Genomic DNA, 18936 nt, shown 5'->3' on the forward strand with positions numbered 1-18936 from the left:
CTTATACCTAGGTTTCCATGTTTGGAAACAATTACCTTGCTAATCAATACCCCAGATGTTCAAATCAATCTGAATCTCCACACCAGGTTGTCTATTTCACTTCCTCCAGACATAAAATGGGAGATACCATCACTTAAATTTCTGCTATTGGGAGTTACACATGATCTTAGATTCTTCTTTGTCGAATTCAGGGGTGTCACTCTGGTGGCCCATGGGCCAGATGCATCACACGCAGGCCATGTCCACCCCAGCTCCACAAAGGCAAAAAATGTCACGGTACATCACATGACGTGATCAAGCTTGACACCCGTGGTCTAATTCATAAACTGTATTTTGTCATTGCAACTGAGAAAAGTCGTCTAATATGAGGGATGTTATCTGGGTAGGGAGGAAATTCACTGTTGAACAAAAGTACTTGGAAGGGGACAGCCATGTATACTTAATGTACGTCTCTGAGATGTTATCTGTGCACCATGTTGACAAACATAATTTCCTTGTTTAAGCTGCAAATTTATACAAGCTATTTCAGCTACTAAAAATGTAGGAGAATGGCATTAGTGCTTGTTGGATATTGTCTCTATACAACTATAAAGACATTATGTGCATTCACGCTGTACCCTCTTCACATGTTAATAGGTGTACTCATGTACAATTGAGCTATGATTTTTTTTCTTCTAGAAGTGTTAATTAGCAGCCTTTTGTCTTCACCCAACTACATTTTCTTGTTGCTTTAGGTTCTGCATAAGTTTACAATATGTACAGGATTAATAGAATGCAATTTGGACTGCCAAGCCATAACCTGCAGAATTTTTACTGCCCATTATAGTAATGAAATAGTAACAAAAATGTATAACCAAGACAAAAGACTTTTCTATGCAAAGAATGAGTAGTAAATTCCATTAAGTAATTATCTTTTATCAGAAAGAGATCAGACCTTGATCACTTGAATACATCAATCATTGCCTATGAGACATCTATTAAAAACCCAATTTCGGCCATCCTTCTTTTTGAAGAAAATAAACAAATAGTTAATATATTCAGAGTACTGCTCATATGTGGTGATGCGCCAAAGGAACAGTTTAGAACAGTGTAATATTATAGCAAAAGGAAAGAATTAAGCTAACTGTGAAGACTTGTTTGAACTTTTATATGTTTTGCCTTTCTCTACCAGGCAGAAATTAGCTTTTCATTAAATTTCCATGAAAAAACAAATTCCAACTGATAATGCCCATTACTGTTTTCCTTGCACCTTCTCTTGAAAAAGTAGTTTATCTTTCATGCTAGTGCAACACACAATTCTAATCTTAATTTATTAACTACATATATACGTAATTAGTTAATGCAAGTTTTATAGCAAAACTTACTTGGCCAGTGTAGGAATCTACTTCCCTTGAAGGAGAAAATAAATAAACTAGTTGGCTGTGTGGGGATCCAGCATGTTTTTTTTTTATGTTCAAGTGTCTTTTCAGTTGTTTTAAAATTTCAGTGAAGCATTTTATTATAACTTCCTAAAGCAAATGCATCTTTGGTATTTACTGTTTTTATTAATGCTAAAAATATGTATTTTTTCCAGAATAGGATGTGCCACAAAGCCTAATTTCCACAGAATGGAATAAGGTTGCTTACTTTATTTGTTCTGTGAAAGCTGTTATTTCATGCAAGCAATAAGGTGATACCAGCTCATATTGTCCAAGTACAAAAATGGAATCAAATCCTGGCTACATACTAAAATACTGTGCTCTAAGTTATTATTTTCAATGGCTTCCAATAATTGCAAAAAATCCCTGCTAGCAATAATGTTCTGAAAGGTCATGATGATGATCTGGCATTTCATTGGAAGAACTGTAGAGAAATAATTTACTTACCTTTAGCAATTATTTCTTCTATAGTTCTTTTGTTGGATTTTTAAAACCTTACGTTTAAAAATTTTGTTCAATAATCAATTCCACTGAGTGTAGCATCCTTTAATTTTATTTTAAAAGTGAACGAAAGGGCAAGACACCATAAATAACACATGGAAGCTTCTTTATCTTTACTACGGTATTAAAATTTGCATTTCTACACATGCTGAAGGAGGAATGAAAGGGAAACACATACTATAATGCTAGTTCTTACAGGACTTATTTTGCAGCAACAGCCTAATATGAAATGCATATTTGTAAAGGGACAGAAGAAAAATGTGCATCCCATATAAATGGTATGGAATAGTTACCTTAGGATATTGATTTTGAAAAGAAGATAACTAATGTGTAAGATTGAAATCATGAAGAATAATTGGAAGAAAGCAACTTTACTTTCAGAGAAGGAAAGTCATATTGATAGAGTGTGTATTTCAGTAACTTAAATGTCAAGAAGATGACCTACACTTGAGGCCAACCTTAAATATGAAGCCATCTCTGGGAGGACAGTTTTAAGCATGAAAAATAGGATTCTACCAATTAGATTTTTAGAAGATGCCAAAGACACACAGTTAATAGCTTCTGAGTGCTAATCAGAAATAAAATGGATGTTCAGAAAGCTGTTGCTAGGGCACCGGGGTGGGTGGGTGGGTGGGTTGGAGAATCATCCAAATAATGTGCAATTCAAAAATTAAAAGTGTGATGCAATTACTAATCAGTAAAAATGATCTTAATAAATCATTCAGCATTACATTTGCTCTTCATCAACTAAAGCCAAGGTATCTGAAGTTATTTACATTTTTAAAAGGCTCACCTGGCATTGCAAGTAATATTCATATCATTTGCCTGTCACCTGACAGTAGGATACAATTCTTGTTTATTTTGAATTTTTTGGAATGAACTTACAATGAACAAAATTTAGAAAGGAATCCACTCAATGTCAATGGGCAAAATGCTGAAGAAAATACACTATTGGTTTCGAACTCTTATAATAAGGGAGAATAAGTAATGTATATCTTGCTACAATAGTTGCTAAAGATGGGAAGTTGGAGAAAGGTAGAAGATAGTATGTACTTCCATGGCCTAGTAATGTTGAAAAGAAGAGAAAACTGCTGGAAGGAAGGAAACTTGAATATAGTAAAACAATGGACAATAAAACAAGAACAGATTGGGTGAAAAATAAAAAAGGTGAATAATGAACTATAAGGATCAAATTGCAAAGTAAACATATGAAAGAAAAATGAATGGAGACGAAAGAAAAGACCAAGAAAATTGCTTTTGGATGGAGTGACAAGATTGTCAAAAAGAGATGCAGAATGCAATGTGTGAATCAGTGTACAGATTTGGAGGAAGGCAGGGTGCCTTGCAAGGATATCACTGTACAGAAAGGACTGTGAAGGGTTTAAGTCATATTTCCTAAACTTTTATCTCTATGGAGGTGTGTGTGTGTGTATTTCCTTACTATTTCTGAATCTTTTCTTCATAAAGTTTATTACACTTTGAAAGGAAATACTGTGATCAGTAGGTATGTATGTAATAAGTTACATTTAGTAACCTTTTATTTGTGTGTTCAGGATGAGTACATTTGACTGGTAGAATCACTGTTGAAAGAGACTATTTAGGCCAATGAGTCCAATTCTCCACTGTGTAATCCACATTTCTTAAAGCATTAACTGTCCATATATCTGTTTACATTTATCATGTGATAAGGAAGAACTCAAAGAGGTGTGTGCAAAATAATTAAAATATGAAAGCATTCTGAGTATTTTGTGATCCAAAAATCCACATTTAAAATATTTTGAAGCTGAAACAAAGCATGCTGTTTTAAGTGTTTTGTTTTGTTTCAGAAAATGTTATCAGAACATTATGGTTTGGTCTCTTGCAATTAATGATTACCTGAATGCAGTAATTGGCCTAGCCTTCCTGCAGTAGCTATGGCGACCCCAGTTATTATGTTGGTGAGGTGGAAGAATGGCTCAGTATTTGGGGAAGGGCTCTTAGCAGCATTTGGAGAAGCTAACGGTGCTAAATGGCACTCATTTAGGTTTCTGCTCTCCGTTAGCAATCCGGGAGACTAAAAGTAAAAGTCAGGAGGAAAAGGATCTGTCTCCTGTAGTACTCTATCAGAATCCCAAAGGGATAGTAATGGTAACCAAAAGGAATCAGAGCATGCATTAGTACTGATATAGGCACATATTAAGCGTGTGAATAAAACCAAGCGTGAATCTAGTTGCACTTGATTGCCTGGCTGTCCTTACGTAGTGGAACTGCACCTGCCCAACATGGCAAGGCACTCAACGGGCCTCCTCAATCCCCAGGAGTGGAGAAGCACGGTCAAGGCAGATTCTACACGTCAGCCATTCCATTCTTGGCATCAGAGTTTGCCTTAATAGGCCAAGTTCTGCAATTTCTTCGTTTCTTAGAAAAGACCATGGGTGAACCCCTGGAGAAGCGGCGTTCAAAAAGCCTTGAGGACTCAAACTTGCAGTGGAGTTATGCATCGACTAAAGTTCTTAAATACAGCCCAAGCATTAGTACCACCTGATGGACATTTCATTCCCAGCAACAGATAAGAATCCTGATTCCAAGCAACTGAGATTCTACGCTGACTAAGTGTATTGATTTGACCGGTGGAAGAGAAAGATTCATTTTGTGTTACCTTAGTAAGGCAAGAGTGAAGCTTTCGGGTTGAGATAGTCTGGGCTTTTGAAAATAAGGTTTAGGCAACGTACATTAAAAGCTTATGAGGTTTTAACAGATTTTTGAAAGAAATATTTAGGTTTGTGGGCTAATTAAAATTCGCTTTCTGCCTTGACTGCACTTCTGAAGATACCTGAAAGAATGATAGAAGTTAAAAAGTTAAAAGCCGATCCCACTTCACACGCTCTTTATAGGTATTCCTCAGGAGCATATCGAATGTCATAGGAACCTGCTTCCATATAATTTCTATAAAGTATTATAGAATATTCTATTATTAAAAATAAAATAAGGGCTGATTTCTCCAAAGATTCAGAGGTTGGTAGATGTGAGCAGGAATTGACATCCTAATTATTCTTGTAGTCATAGGAAGAAAAGTGAGGGAGCAAAGGTTTTTCCCCCCCTAAGTTCTCACTGTTTTCTTAAGGTCAAACCACAAGTTCCAATGAAACACAAGCACCTGTTTTGTTTTGTTGTTGTTTTTCTCAATGAAGCACAGCCAATGTAAAATTTCACATTCTGCACACTGGAACTACTGAGGATAGATCTTGATATCCTGTGTGGTATCTTCTCCAGTATTTGAGGACTGGTATTATATTCCCTTTTCAGGCTTTTCAAAATTAAACATGCTCAATTTCTTCATATGGTTTTGTTTCCCTCACCCTAATCATTCTGAACATGCCTTCTACGAATCTGTTCCAATGTTTGAATTCTTCCTTACAACTGTCTTGCCAGAACTGCTATAATACCGGTACTTGAGCTGATGTCTAGCCAATGGAAAATAAAGTGGAATGATGATCTCCTGTAATTTGGGAATGATATTGTTCATTCAGCTAAATTTACAATCGACAGCATTACACTGATGCCTACTTGATTTTTAGTTAACAATCCTCCAACATCTTTTTCACCAAATATTCCTGTCCAGCCAAATATCCCCTTATTGTAACCATATGTCTAAGTGAATAACTTTACATTTGTCTCTATTAAGCTCAGTCTTTTTCTCTAACCCATTCTGACTTTTGCTTTACTATTTTGTAATATATGCAAATTTAGTAAGCAATAGTTTGACCTTTTCTTTGCTACCTATCAATATTATGGTGTCTTTATTAAGCAATTGATATACTGGCTTATTATTATATATACTATTTTTAATCATATTCTGAACATTTCTGATGACATTTTGTTATGTTACTATTGTTCTTGGCATCCACTGACAACTGGTCTGTAACTATTGTGTCATTATTTTCTATAATCCTTGGCTTCCTGTATACACTTTCCCTTAATGATCTGTTGACCTATCTTCTTCTATACACTCTTTGCTTTCAAAAACTTTTATTACACCTTTAACTTTTTCTACTGTCTTCATTTTCCCCCTCTTCATTGAAATGATTTGTTACTGAAATTGGTAATTTTTTTAAGGAGCTCCATCGGTTCATGCCACATCATCTTATAACATGTTGGCCACATTCAGTTTTAATTTTCCTTCAACTGTTCTGGCTACTTCCATTTCCTTTATTAGAGTTCTTCCTATTGGTTAGAATCAATGAAACCACAGTTGATTCTCGTGTGTGTGTGTGTGTGTGTGTTTATTTTTAAGAAAAACCTTCTGAAAGCAAAAGTTTTCAGCAAGACAAATCAAGACTTCTTGGCACACTTAAGTCTTCTGTTAAATTTCCAAAGTCTTAGTTTCAGATGCTTATCTATTTTATTTTTATGTTTCAAGGAAGATAAATAGAAATATAAAAGTTGTATTTTTTTTATAAAAGAACACAGTCCAGTAAAAATGCTGAAACAGCAGGAATAAAAAGTGGAAGTTAAACAGTAATCATACATACTGTATGCTTTTTACACCCCAGAAATCCATCTCCAGATTTTACAGCCTTGGGCACTTTTGCCAAGGGTCTGCCTTAAGAGGAATACCGCAGAATGAATGCCATGGGTTCGCTCTGCATCTTTGCAAAGCTAAGTGACTCTGCAGTACACCACTCATCTTTTCTCCTATAAACAATCAAGTTGGTCTACTGCATAATGCAAAGCAGTTTGTCATGTGAGAGAGCTGTTTTTCCAAATACCTTAAATGACAAGAGTCCTTTTGTACTACATTCTTAGAACAGCATGTACAGTTTACATTGTCTGCTTTTTAATTACATATCACCTAATCTTTTTTTGAAAGGTAAAAAAAAATGAAATACAAAAAACTTTTAACAAAGATATTTAAATGCAAATATTGCATCATTTTTGGTAAAGGGAATTTATTATTCCCCCCCCCATTCCTCAAATTCTGTTCACAGGCATATATGAGGACTGGCTAAGTTATTAATTGGGATTATATCTTCCTACATAAGTGAATGAGTTCTGGCATGTGCCAAGGGAATAATTATGTTTAAAAGTCCTTGATATTGTCTGAGTTCATGTAAAATGATTCATTAAAATGATGTTTGAATTTAAATTAGTAGTTCAAGTTTCCTGAAGAGCCTCAAACAAGTCATTAATATACCATTACGTAAACGTAGATTTGGTTCATTATTAGTATAAAATTGTAAGCTAGATCCCAGTAAAATTAATAAATCTCAATCATACATGATTGTGTACTGAGATTTAAATTAGCTAAAGCAAAAATCAACCTTTAAATGTAGTTCTCATAAAAATAATTGGTGATATATATATATACAATTAGAATCTGAACTAGTGTAAAACTCGGAGGATAACATATTCAGCACCTTTTAGTTGTTATTTAGCAGTTGACAAGGTTTGCCCTCTGTTTTTTTCTGCTCCTACCCATCCCTCCATTGAGCAATTTGACAGTTTAGTTAACCCACGTAATACCTGTGATAAGTAGAAAGGCTTTTTTAGCAGACACAGAAAATGGAAGATGAAACTGCAGCAGAAGCATGGCAAATCTGAAAAGTTAATTAGTGCATAAATCTATTTTAAAAACAAAAAAGATAGAACTTACAAGCTACGATAAAAAGTTATGTCTTTAAAGCTATAGGTTATATAACAGGGTGGGAAATGTTTAATATCCATTTCTATAAGGGAAGTGGTTAGACTTCCAAATGTATAAAGTTATCTATGCTGTCCAAAATATTATTTCTTTCCACAGCATTTGATTTTTATATAGCATAAGTTAAAAAATCAGATTATTATGCTTTTCCCACCCTGACGGAGAATAAACATGAATTCAAAAGCACAGTGGAAGTGGGGAAAAAAGAAGAAAAGAGAGAAAAGGCAGCAGAGAAAGACAGAAGAGGTGAATACAGAGCTACAGAAGTGTTTATTGAGCATGCTACAGAGGCAAGCAGCGTACACATAAGAAGAAATTAAACAACCATCAAACCTCCCAACTTTGTTAGAAAATTAATTTTTAATTGTGCCGCTTTCAAACTATACTGAAATATTACATTTCTAAAGATGTAAAAACTCAACTAATAGAAAATATACATGACCTTTTTCTACATAGATAACATAATCTATGACTCTTGGAACTAAATACATCAATTGCAAAAAGTATTGGTCATTTGAACAGAATCAGTAAAACAGCCCAGATTGATAGAGGAACTGTTTCCAAATGAATTTTTTTTCCTGTAGATTCTGAGCCATGTTTATAGTAAAGGCAGATCCATTTCTAGATATAAAATATTTTGAAGAGATTTATTAAAACTGAATATTACAATGCAAGGTAAATTAAGACTAAAGGCACATAAACTTTGGTCCCACCTGGTTGTCAGTTTTGTTTTTGTTTTTTTTTATAAAGAAAACTGCCAAAAATTATTAATCTTTCTGCAAAAGTTTGCAATACATTTTCTTCATCCTTGAAATACATGCACCAACTCCTGAACTAGCTAGACCAGTCTGAACATGCTCAGAAATCCACAACCATATTTTCAAATTGTAATTACTAACTAAAAATGGCAATATATATTTAAATGCATGTAAGTTATGTCAACTTCAAAAAACATCTACAAAAAATATTCAGCCACAAACAAGACATTACTTAGTGCCAACATTTATATGATTCGCCCCAGAGTGTGTTTACAAAAAGGTTAAGACTTTATACAACTTTTTCCACTGAGGCTAAGAGCCACAGGAACTAACAAAAAAACAGAAGAATCACTTTTAGACTTTTAAAGAAATTAACTCTTTGCATCTTTGTAGTTCTGACTAAAGCCTATATTTTCAACTAAACTAAATCTGAAATACAAAGGCCATTTTTATTGAGAGAATAATATGCTGTATTTCTTTTCAAGAAGAGCAACTGATTTTGCTTTAAAAATGTTTCATGGAAAGCTGATAAATCCCAAACAGAAGAAAAAAAAAAGCTTAACCCTTTTTACACACTCTTGCCTAATACATATTTGGCATAATCCTGCTGAAGTTAGGTGCAACAAATTCCCCCTGAAATCAATGCTCTAATTCTTTGATTTCAATGGAATAAATGCAAGCCTAACGTTCACTGGACTGCACCTATTTTAATTCCCATATAATGTGCCCCAAACAACCAAATTTTTAACTAGTAAATGCAACTCTAAGTTTTCCTTCTTTAAGGCACGTATGTTAACTAAGTTGAAAAACTACGGGATTTCCTCAGAATCCCCTTTAAACAAAATGGTTTCATAAACATATGCAAAACCAGCAGATAATATCACTGCTTCTTCCTTGCAAATCCTTTTTTCATTTCATTTATACATAAACAATCAAGGAATGATAACAGCATGAAAAACAGATGTCCATCTCTGGTCCCCGCTTTCCCGAACAGTCATAGATGACAACACTAAACAATGTGATACAACCTTATTATTTTGATATCTCACTTCAAATGGTTGATTTGGAAAAAGAAACTCTCAGATGATGATTTTCTCCAAGATTGTAATTATGCAGATCAATCAAAGCCTGGATAGCTTCTTCTACTGTTGACATCTGAAGAAGGGCCATCTTGTGATCTCTTCTGGAACAAAGCAATGAAATTAGATACCAAAACAATACAAGAAAGTTTTAATATAAACCCTATTCTTACCAGACAGCTGCTCCCTCATTTTAAATGAAGTTTCAAAGAAAATGTGCTTACTGAAAAAATTTAAATGCTTTCACAGTGCCTCCAGTATTAGCAAACAACATGCGCAGGTCATCTTCTGATACTGACGGTCTACAAAAAGAAGTAGAAGAGAGACAAGAGACAGGAAAGAATTAAAAGCTAACATTTGGCTTTTACATGAATTTTTCAAGGAATTTGCTTAGCCAAGACTTACGGAATATTAGATAAATGAAGAGTTGCAGAGGGAGGAAAAATATTTTGAAAGTTTTTTGAACCAGGCTTCTTGAAACGGTGAAGAGGTGAATTGCCAAAATCTTTTGTTAATCCTTGGTCATCGAGACCTTCTCGAGGTAGCTGAACTGTTTGATGCTTGGAAAGAGTAACACGAATAATCTTGCCATACATTTTCTGCCCGTTAAGATGGCTCATAGCTAAAGAGAAACAACAAAGATTATTTGCTTCAGTCCTTATATCAATTTAACAATACAATTTTTTTGGATATATCTATTGTTTTAAAAAGAGCCTCTGATAGCAACTGGTTTTATTAAATGAAGAAGTGAAAAAAAAGATGTTTTGGTTTTTTTTTCTTTATCTGCCCCAATATCAAAGTTATTTGAAGTACTGGAGGTTTCTCAGAGAAGAGTTTAAAACTTAACAACAACAAAAAAAACCCCAGAAAAACAACCTAAATGATAAAAAATAGTACATTTTGTTTATTTATTTTCATGCGTCTAGACCACCCATGAAATCTAAAATAAATAAATGAATTTACTATTTACCATTCCGGTGCATAATAGACATCTAATCTCAATCTGAGTAGCATAGTATAGAAATCCTTGGAAGAAAGGAGTACCTTAAAATGCCTGGTACTGAAAAGAGACTAACAAAGAAGCCTGGCCTTCCTATTTGGAAAGGGCACTCAATAAAGCAAGACCCTGCAGGCAAGAACGTTGCCCTCTCTATCATTTCCATTTCAAATTTTCCAGGGCCGTCTCGAACTCTTCCTCATTGAATTTCTACTATTATCTACTTAAAATCAAAACTAATTTTTAAGTTGCATTCTCGTCACTGTGTATTCAGTAAAGCAAAAGAGGGAAAAAACAAAGGAAAATAATGGCTTATTTAATGTACAAATCAGATGATTTAATTATTACCAGTAAGTAGGCAGATCAATTTTATGATACAAATCTGCAAAGACATGTTTCGGCAGAACTTTATTTTATTCAGACAGTAAACAACGGTGCATTTTTATAAGATGGAGCAGGATCTAAAAGAATTATATAATGTGCCACACACATTTCTTCCATTTCTTATAAATAATATTTAACGTAAGTAGGCAAGTTAATGAATTACCCTTATTAGTCTCCTTCCCTTCCTTCAAGATATTGTTTTTAATGCAACTTTGGAAGAAACGAGCATGAATCTGCAATATTCTGTTATTTACTATCCACCCATCACAGGTACAACTATGAAATTAATAAATTATCTCATAGGTACAGAGGGTTGAGCTCTCAAAAACCAAAGATCCAGAAAAAAATTCTGTAGCCGCACTCACTGAAAAATAAAATTTGAATCCTGATATTGTATTGTCCGATTGAAAGGTCTCATGTTCAAAAAATAATTGTCTTTAGAACATATCAGGCAACTTTACAGACTTTTATTCACCCCTACAGAAAACCTGTGGTTTTATAACTGTGAAATATGAACAGTTTCCCCAAATAATTTTAAGAAATTTAAAGAATTACTGAAAGCCAAGAAATGATACGAGAGAGAGAGAGAGAGGGAGAGAGAGAGAGAGAGAGAGAGAGAGAGAGAGAGAGAGAGAGAGAGAGAGAGAGAGAGAGCAATCTCACCAAGCTGTGACTGGTTTCCATCAGCCATCTGTATGAGAGCACTGTCTTTCTTATTGTATAAAATCTTCACTCGTTGTACATCCCCATAAACACCTTTTTAGGATTAGAAAAGTAACCCAAAAGAAATAATATTTTAAATATAGCTAAATAGAATACTTTGAAACATCAATGAAACATTCGGACAGATCTTTCACTTCTTCCAGCATTCACACAAATGAATAAGAAGAACAAGATTTTGAATAGGTGGATTTTGAAAAAAGGAAGACATTTTTTGATATACCCTCAAAGCTATGAGAATGGTTTTAAATAAAAGACCATGCAAAATAAAATTACATGCATTAAAAGAAAAGTTTGCATCTATGGAGTTTAAAAATAGCAAAAGAAAAATAGCAAAAGATTTACTATTCAACTTTAAGCCAAAGTGCTAGCTATAAATAAGAATTAAGGTGAAACAAATAATTAAATCAATAATAAAAGTATAGTGCTAACGATAACATACCGAAGAGGGTAAACAGACTTTGGGGCGTAACCATCTTTAGAAGGAGAGAAGAGCAAGCAGCATAAGACAAGAAGAGAGAAGAGTCGAGGAAGAGCGGAGATGAACAGATCATCCATAACGAAGGGTGGTTCCCGCAGAATGGTGAGGTGGTCATGGATCATGGTTCAAGGCGGTTAATTGGGGCAAGTTGGTCCGAGGAACATTTTGTTCAAGCACAGAAGCATGAACATAGGGGATGGAGACAGGGGTGTAGACAAGGAATGCAAAGGATAGGATAGGGGAGGGTGTGGGAATTTGGGAAGAGACGGGGAAAGGGTAGGTGAGTACACAGGGAGAAGGATGAAATGGGGAAGGGAAACAGCAATGCAGAAGAAAAATAAGGAAGTGGGGAACAAAAAAAAAATAAAATATAGGTCAGTACATAGGAAATGCAGGAATTTGGTCAGAAAATGGTTGGTTTATGTATTGTACAAGAAAAACTGAGTAAAATGTAGTCACCCAAGACAAAATATGGGTAAAGTACATCCATATCATACAATAAATTACACTTCAATTGAACATGAAAAAACATGCAATAGAAACTTAAAGAAAAAAAATCCTCTAAACTTTAACTGCATAAGCATGTCTGGTTATGAAATGCAGGGAAAAGTCTTTCAAATGGCACTCTGATTCAAGCATTTTAACACGCAAGACTATGAATGACAAAAATGAGAGAAGTAGAATGGTTCAATATTAAAACAGAGGCCAATCAAATGGAACACATAGTCAAAATAGACAAAGCAATACAAAGTATCCCACATTTCATACCAGCTTCCACAGCAAGTCAAAGTAAAGATCCAAGGCAATAAAATGAAAAACTAAAAGTAACTTAGACTTCAGAGTTAAGGGAATAATAAAACAAAGGTCTTCTAAAAAGGAGACAAAATGAATAGCAACTGCAAAAGAAAAGAAAAATTACTAAGAGAGATTGAAGAGTGCTGCATCAAGATCGTTGGGAGGAACCTTCAAAGAAAAATTTGTTAGAGTTGTTCACATACATTAATACAACAAAAAGAGCAGAGATGTGTAAGCATGAAATGAATAAGCAAAGGAACAACTATAACAGCAAAATAGCAGTTTTATTAAATTCTATGTTTCAAAATGGAACACAGTTACAAAAAAAAGCTTAAAAAAATTATCCAGAACATGCAAGTGTTTACTCTCTCTAATTTTTTTTTAATGAAACACGGTAGCCAAGTAGGAAAGGATTATTTTAAAAAGGCTAGCTACCTCCAAAATCAAAAAGTATTTTAACAGTACATGACATATTGGGATCCAGCCATAACACAATCTGAAGTAACATGAACAAATAAAAAGTCGATCTTAAGATATGGAAGCAAGCTCAAAATAAGAACTGTACATAAGAATTTGAAAAAGAATGAAGCATGGTCAGAGAAAAAAAAAGAATGCTGGAGAGAGAGTAGATACACTAACCTCTTCATTTAAATTGCTAACCAAAAGGACTGTGTTGCCACCAGTTGAAACTCCAGGCATACCCACACGACCAGCTGCTGCCGCTGCTGCCGCCGCCGCAGCATTTGGAATCCCCAAAGGACTCAGCGCTCCTGGAACAGCTGCAACAGGAAGCCCTAATTTTAAAATAAAGCATATTTTACGAAACACACACAAGTCGCTCCAATATAGCCTAATTAATGCTCCCATTGCTGAAACCAATTCTTTATGATAAAGCAGACTCTATGGCAGTGTTCTCAACCTTGGCATCTATAAGATGTGTGGACTTCAACTTGCAGAATCATCCAGCCAGCATGCTCTTCAACTGACTAATATAAATCGAAGCAAATGATGTTATTTCTTTTACAACAGGTTCTGGGTTAAGACCTTTTAAAAAAAAAAAAAAGAAAAAGAAAAATTCCCTTCTAACAAAGGGGAGAAAAAACCTCTACATCGATTTGGGTTTGAAGCATTTTTACCTACATATTCTACAGGAAAAAAAGTAACAAAGGGAAAAGACTTTACTAAAGAGAGGATGCATTTTTGTATTTCATCATTCCTTGGAATTTAATAAATTTAATTTCTTAATCTGCAAGTTGCCTCTAATAATACTGCAAATTATCTACCAGAAGTGATGGAAAGCACACAGCCATACCGTATAAGGATGAAACTCTACAATGGACACCGACAATCACCCTTCCTAATTTTGAAGTCATCATTGCCATTGTCCTGGCACAATGCCTTCTAAAGAAAAATCCTCTATTTAAGGGTATAAACTATATTCCATGACAATATTTCTCCAGAATAGTGTATTTACAATTACCTATCCTAAGTGTGAAATCAATCTGCATTAGTACCTTGTAAAACTATGATTCAATATTGCAGAGATTAATATAAAAATGTGCCTGTGCTGTGTATCCTTTGGTATTGAGTGGAAAAATTACTTGTAAACAGTATCAAAGTCTTCTGATAATGGATTAGGTACACTACAGTAGTGGCCAAAATTGTGGAAACCTTTCTGGAAAAGTGTACATTTGAGGTTTGATGGCTAATAACACCACTTTTTGGGGGGAGTAGTTCCATAAAATTACATATCAATTTAATCAAGAATGTAATGCAACAACGTTATGTGATCGCTATCAAGTTGGTTGGGTTTTTTTTGTGTTCTTTCATTTAGAAGCTTGTAAAATGTAATAAAATTCAAATAATGGTGCAAAGAGTTGACTGGTTGCCCAGAAAGCGATGTAAAATAGTATTATTAAGTGAACAAGGCTATAGGTATAAAGAAATTAGAAGAAAAATTGGTATAAGGAGACTCAGTCACTACAAAACCACACCGCTAAAGGCAGGAAAAAGTGCACAACGGCAAGTGATGATAGAATAATTAAAAGGCTGTGCCTACATGACAGAAGAAAATCATCAGGGTGTATACAAGATGAAATGGCGCAATGCAATGTGAAGTTGAGTGCAAGGACTGTTCGGCGCAGAATGCAGGAATTTGGCCTAAAAGCTAGAATTCCATGAAAAAAGCCACTTTTATGTCTCAAACGAACTGGGCTAAAACCCATGTTACCTGGACAGAGGAACAATGGGACAGTGTTATTTGGAGTGATGAGACCAAGATCTCCCTGTTTGGTAGTAATGGGATAAAACAGGTAAGGAGAAGAATCGGAGATTTGCATCCTGACTGCATTACATGTACCATGAAACACCCAGTCAGTGTTATGCTCTGGGGTTGTATGACATCAAAAAGTATGAGCAGAATTTGTGTGATTAATGGGAATATAAATGGCCAAAAATACATTAATGAAATACTTGAGCTCAAACTGAAGCCTTCCACACAAGATCTTTTCCAAGACAATGGAGCATTTATATTTCAACAGGATTCAGCTCCATGTCATGTTGCTGCTGTGTGCAAAAAATGGTTTCAAGATAATCATATTCCACTGCTGGAATGGCATGGCAAATAGCCCAGACCTTAACCCAATTGAAAATCTATGGAGCCGACTAAAGAAATTTGTTAGTCAGAAGCGACCCAGCAATAAAGCCCAGTTAATAGAAGCAATCATTCAATCTTGGTTTCACATTATAACAGCTGCAGAACTAAAGGACTTGGTTCACTCCATGGGAAGATGCCGTAATTCATGCTAAAGATTACCCAACTGAGTATTAACTGACATGGTGAAAATTTTTGTACATCTCATTTTTTTCTATGGTGATAATTTTTGTATGTCTCATTTTTCTACGTGTTTCACTTTTCTTCTTTATAACTGCTATTCTAATAGCAAATCCTTTATAAAACTTATTACATTACATTCTTGATTAAATTATCTTTCCATTGATATATGTTTATGGTACTACTCCAAAAAAAAGTGGTGCTATTAGCCATCAAACCTCAAATGTATACTTTTCCCAAAAGGTTTCCACAATTTTGGCCACTACTGTATATATGAATATTACCTGCACCTAGTATTACTAGACAAGAGTATCATAGCCTACTCCCTCCCCCAATTTAAAAGCAACACCTCCTACCTCAAAATATGATACAAGCTTCCATATGGATGCAAAGAGTTTTTAATAAGATAACAATTATCATTGTTGCAATTTTGGTTTATAAAATTCCTGTTATAAAGACGAATCCTTTGCCAAGAATGATGTTTCTGTTTCAAACGCTACATATTCTGACATCTTATATATATCATTTAAGCAACAGCAGAAAATTAGATCCAAGTCTGTAAACCAACGTAAAAACAAAACAAAACCCAAAGGTTAAATATGAAATACTCCAAAATGCTGTCATGGATCCATCCCCGGACCCTTCTCCAGACAAGAGTTTGGAGGGGGAAGATGAGTTTGAGTCAGCAGAGGAAAGCACGGAGCTGAGTGATGGGCTGGATTGGGACCCCAGAGAGTGCTAACCTGATGGAGCAGCCTCAGTTGGATTGATTGGATGAGCGACAGGCTGACGCTGAGTGAGGTGGGCTGCAGCGAGTTGGCCAGGAGGCACTAGGTGAGGACTGGGAGCAGCTGCTGCCCATTAGCGATGAGGAGGAGGTAGAGTCCACACCTTCTCCTGATCCAAGGACATGTAGGGCAGAGAGGAGACAGGCACAGTGCTGGACACCTAGACGACTTGTGAGAAGGCAACCTCACCTGTCGTGAAGGGCCACATTGGTGTCAAGTACTTAATCCCGCCCCGAGGATTTGCTGGAGCAAAGTGGCCAGTTCCGTGCCTTGTGTGTTCCTGTGGTGTACCCTGGCCCGTTTGACTTGTGGACTGTTTCCCTGGACTTTGGGTGTGCCTGATGGACTTGATTTACCCAGCGAGTCTTGCCGTGCTGAGCTTGGAATCCAAATCTACACCTTGAGAGTGCTTTCTGAGGACCTTTTTTTTTTTAATCAACACCTTTAGAACTCTTGCTTTGCATGTGTGTCTGTATGCGAAAGGAGAGGAGCAGCACAGATGTAAAGGAAAAAGGAGGAGTGGAATCGCCTAACTGGAGTTTGTATTTTGCAATCTGCTGTTTGGTTTGGATGAGAGTAGATTCTCCTGAGAAATAAGAGAATTGTAAAATTAGAAGAGCACAATCTGAGATTTGGGTGGCATGGTTTTTTTTTTATGATATGATAAATGTAAGGTTAATGTAGATCTTAAGCATAATTATATTAGAACCTCCACGCTGAGAATGTGGAATGGATATAAATCCAGAATGTGCCCAAAATGCCTTCAGGGGTCTCAGCACAAGAAACATTTTATAGGAGGAAAAAAAGAACAGCAGGCAAAAAACTACTACTGAGAGGTTTTTAAAATAAGAGCATGGAGAATGTAAGATGAAATCAAAAGAACATCTGCCTGTAGAGGGATTTAGTGTTCAATGGTTTTCGTATATACAGTCAAGAGAAAGATTTAAGGTAGATAGGACATTTGGAACTGAAAAGCAGAAGGCAGAATTTGTAGTTAAATTCTGTAAAAGGTTGAGCATGTAATTACTAAAATATATAAAATGTATTCAACTGTAAACAAAAGAATACTTGAAAAAGTGCATGTTAAAGAATGTTGGATATAGCATATTGATAAACTGGGAAAACATGGGGTTAAAAGATGTAAAATTTACTTTTTTTATTCAGTACTTGTTTTAATACAGAAGAAATAAAATGATGTTTATTGATGGACTTCATGACTTCAGAGAAATTGTGTAGAATACATAAAGCTACTTCAAATTTATACTGGAAATGTGGACAACACAAAATGTCACTATATCATATGTGGTGGATTTTTTTAAAAAAGCCAGAAAAGTTTGGGTTCAAATATGTACAATGATGTAAAGAATTTTAAAAACTTAATATCTTACTAGTACCAGAATTTTTTTTTGCTGGGATTAATGGACAATTAGAATAGAGCCATGGAAAGTTATCCTTACATATGATTATTGTTGAAAGACTATGCTTGAAAATGAAAAGGAAGTATTCACACTTAGTATAAAGATCAGAAAATATCCATAATAAATCTTTTTGGAACCATGATAGAATTTCTGAACATGAGTAGATTTATAAGCAACATTATTTTTTATAAATCCATCACTCTCACTCTCTTTTTCTCACATCCATCCATCGCAGATTTATAATGTTAAATGGACCATATATAATCCAGTGATTGGAAGATCTGGGTCCAAGACTATAATTGCAGAAAGAAAGTTATTTGACAGATACAGAATAAAGATTGAATCAGAGATTTGCATGTCACAAATTACACAAATCCTTCACTGATACAGAATGCTAAAATCCAGTGACAATCTTTACTAAATATGAGATGATCACCATATAGCACAGGTTCTTGTTTTGGCCAATGAACAATATAAGATTCAGTAGTTCACCATGATTTTAGATATAATGCTTAAATGAAGGAATATAAATCAATATATCAAAATGTCATAGTTGAACACTCAATAAAACCTATAGTTTCCCATGGACATCTATTATTTATCATCGTACTTTCAGCAAGTTCATGGAACAAGGAAGCAGTCTCTAGGATGAATGATGAAACTGTCTGTGCCATGTTTCTTGGAATATACACAGAGGGCATTACATTTGCAAAGCTGGTCTATTGCATCCTATAAATATAACTCTGGCTCAGACTAAAGCAAACAAAAGTAAATTAACCTAACAAAAAGACCTTATTTCAAAAATGCCACTATGACAAGTAATATGATCGTTAAATTCCAATACATGGACGCCAAATCAGATGAAGAAAGAAGTACCAAATATTCATATAATCCTTCAGTAAGGGTACTGTAGGGGTAGAAAATGATCGAAGAGTTGATCTCTTGAAAGAAGGTGCCAAAATCATATTACACCTGAAAGGACCTAAAGAATGAAAGTTGAATCTTCACATTGGCCAGAAGTAACAATATAAAAACTCTGGTGAACAGTAGGTTTCTGAACTCCTTATTTCACAGATAGTAGCAG

The 18936-nt window shown here is 34.9% G+C and overlaps 1 protein-coding gene across 10 annotated transcripts in view; it reads right to left on the reverse strand.

Annotated features, from left to right (window-relative positions):
• PTBP2 (polypyrimidine tract binding protein 2) overlaps positions 1–18936 on the reverse strand; it is a gene marked incomplete at its 5' end in the record, with an annotated part of 116530 nt that overhangs the window by 32365 nt on the left and 65229 nt on the right. For 3 of the 10 annotated variants that reach the window (XR_014492098.1, XR_014492100.1, XM_083359418.1), the window contains 6 exons: positions 9407–9540; positions 9661–9738; positions 9842–10058; positions 11481–11573; positions 11980–12013; positions 13453–13607. Coding sequence is in view for 7 of the 10 variants with exons in the window: in XM_083359418.1 (XP_083215544.1) it covers positions 9408–9540; positions 9661–9738; positions 9842–10058; positions 11481–11573; positions 11980–12013; positions 13453–13607 (710 nt within the window). Of the gene's footprint in view, positions 1–6281; positions 7496–7940; positions 9541–9660; positions 9739–9841; positions 10059–11480; positions 11574–11979; positions 12014–13452; positions 13608–18936 lie in introns of those variants that run through there. The other 7 variants (XM_083359416.1, XM_083359417.1, XM_083359419.1 and 4 more) reach the window with 6 other exon arrangements.

This window comes from Vipera ursinii (genome assembly GCF_947247035.1).
Source record: "Vipera ursinii genome assembly, chromosome: 3".
NCBI classification, from domain to species: Eukaryota; Metazoa; Chordata; class Lepidosauria; order Squamata; family Viperidae; genus Vipera; species Vipera ursinii.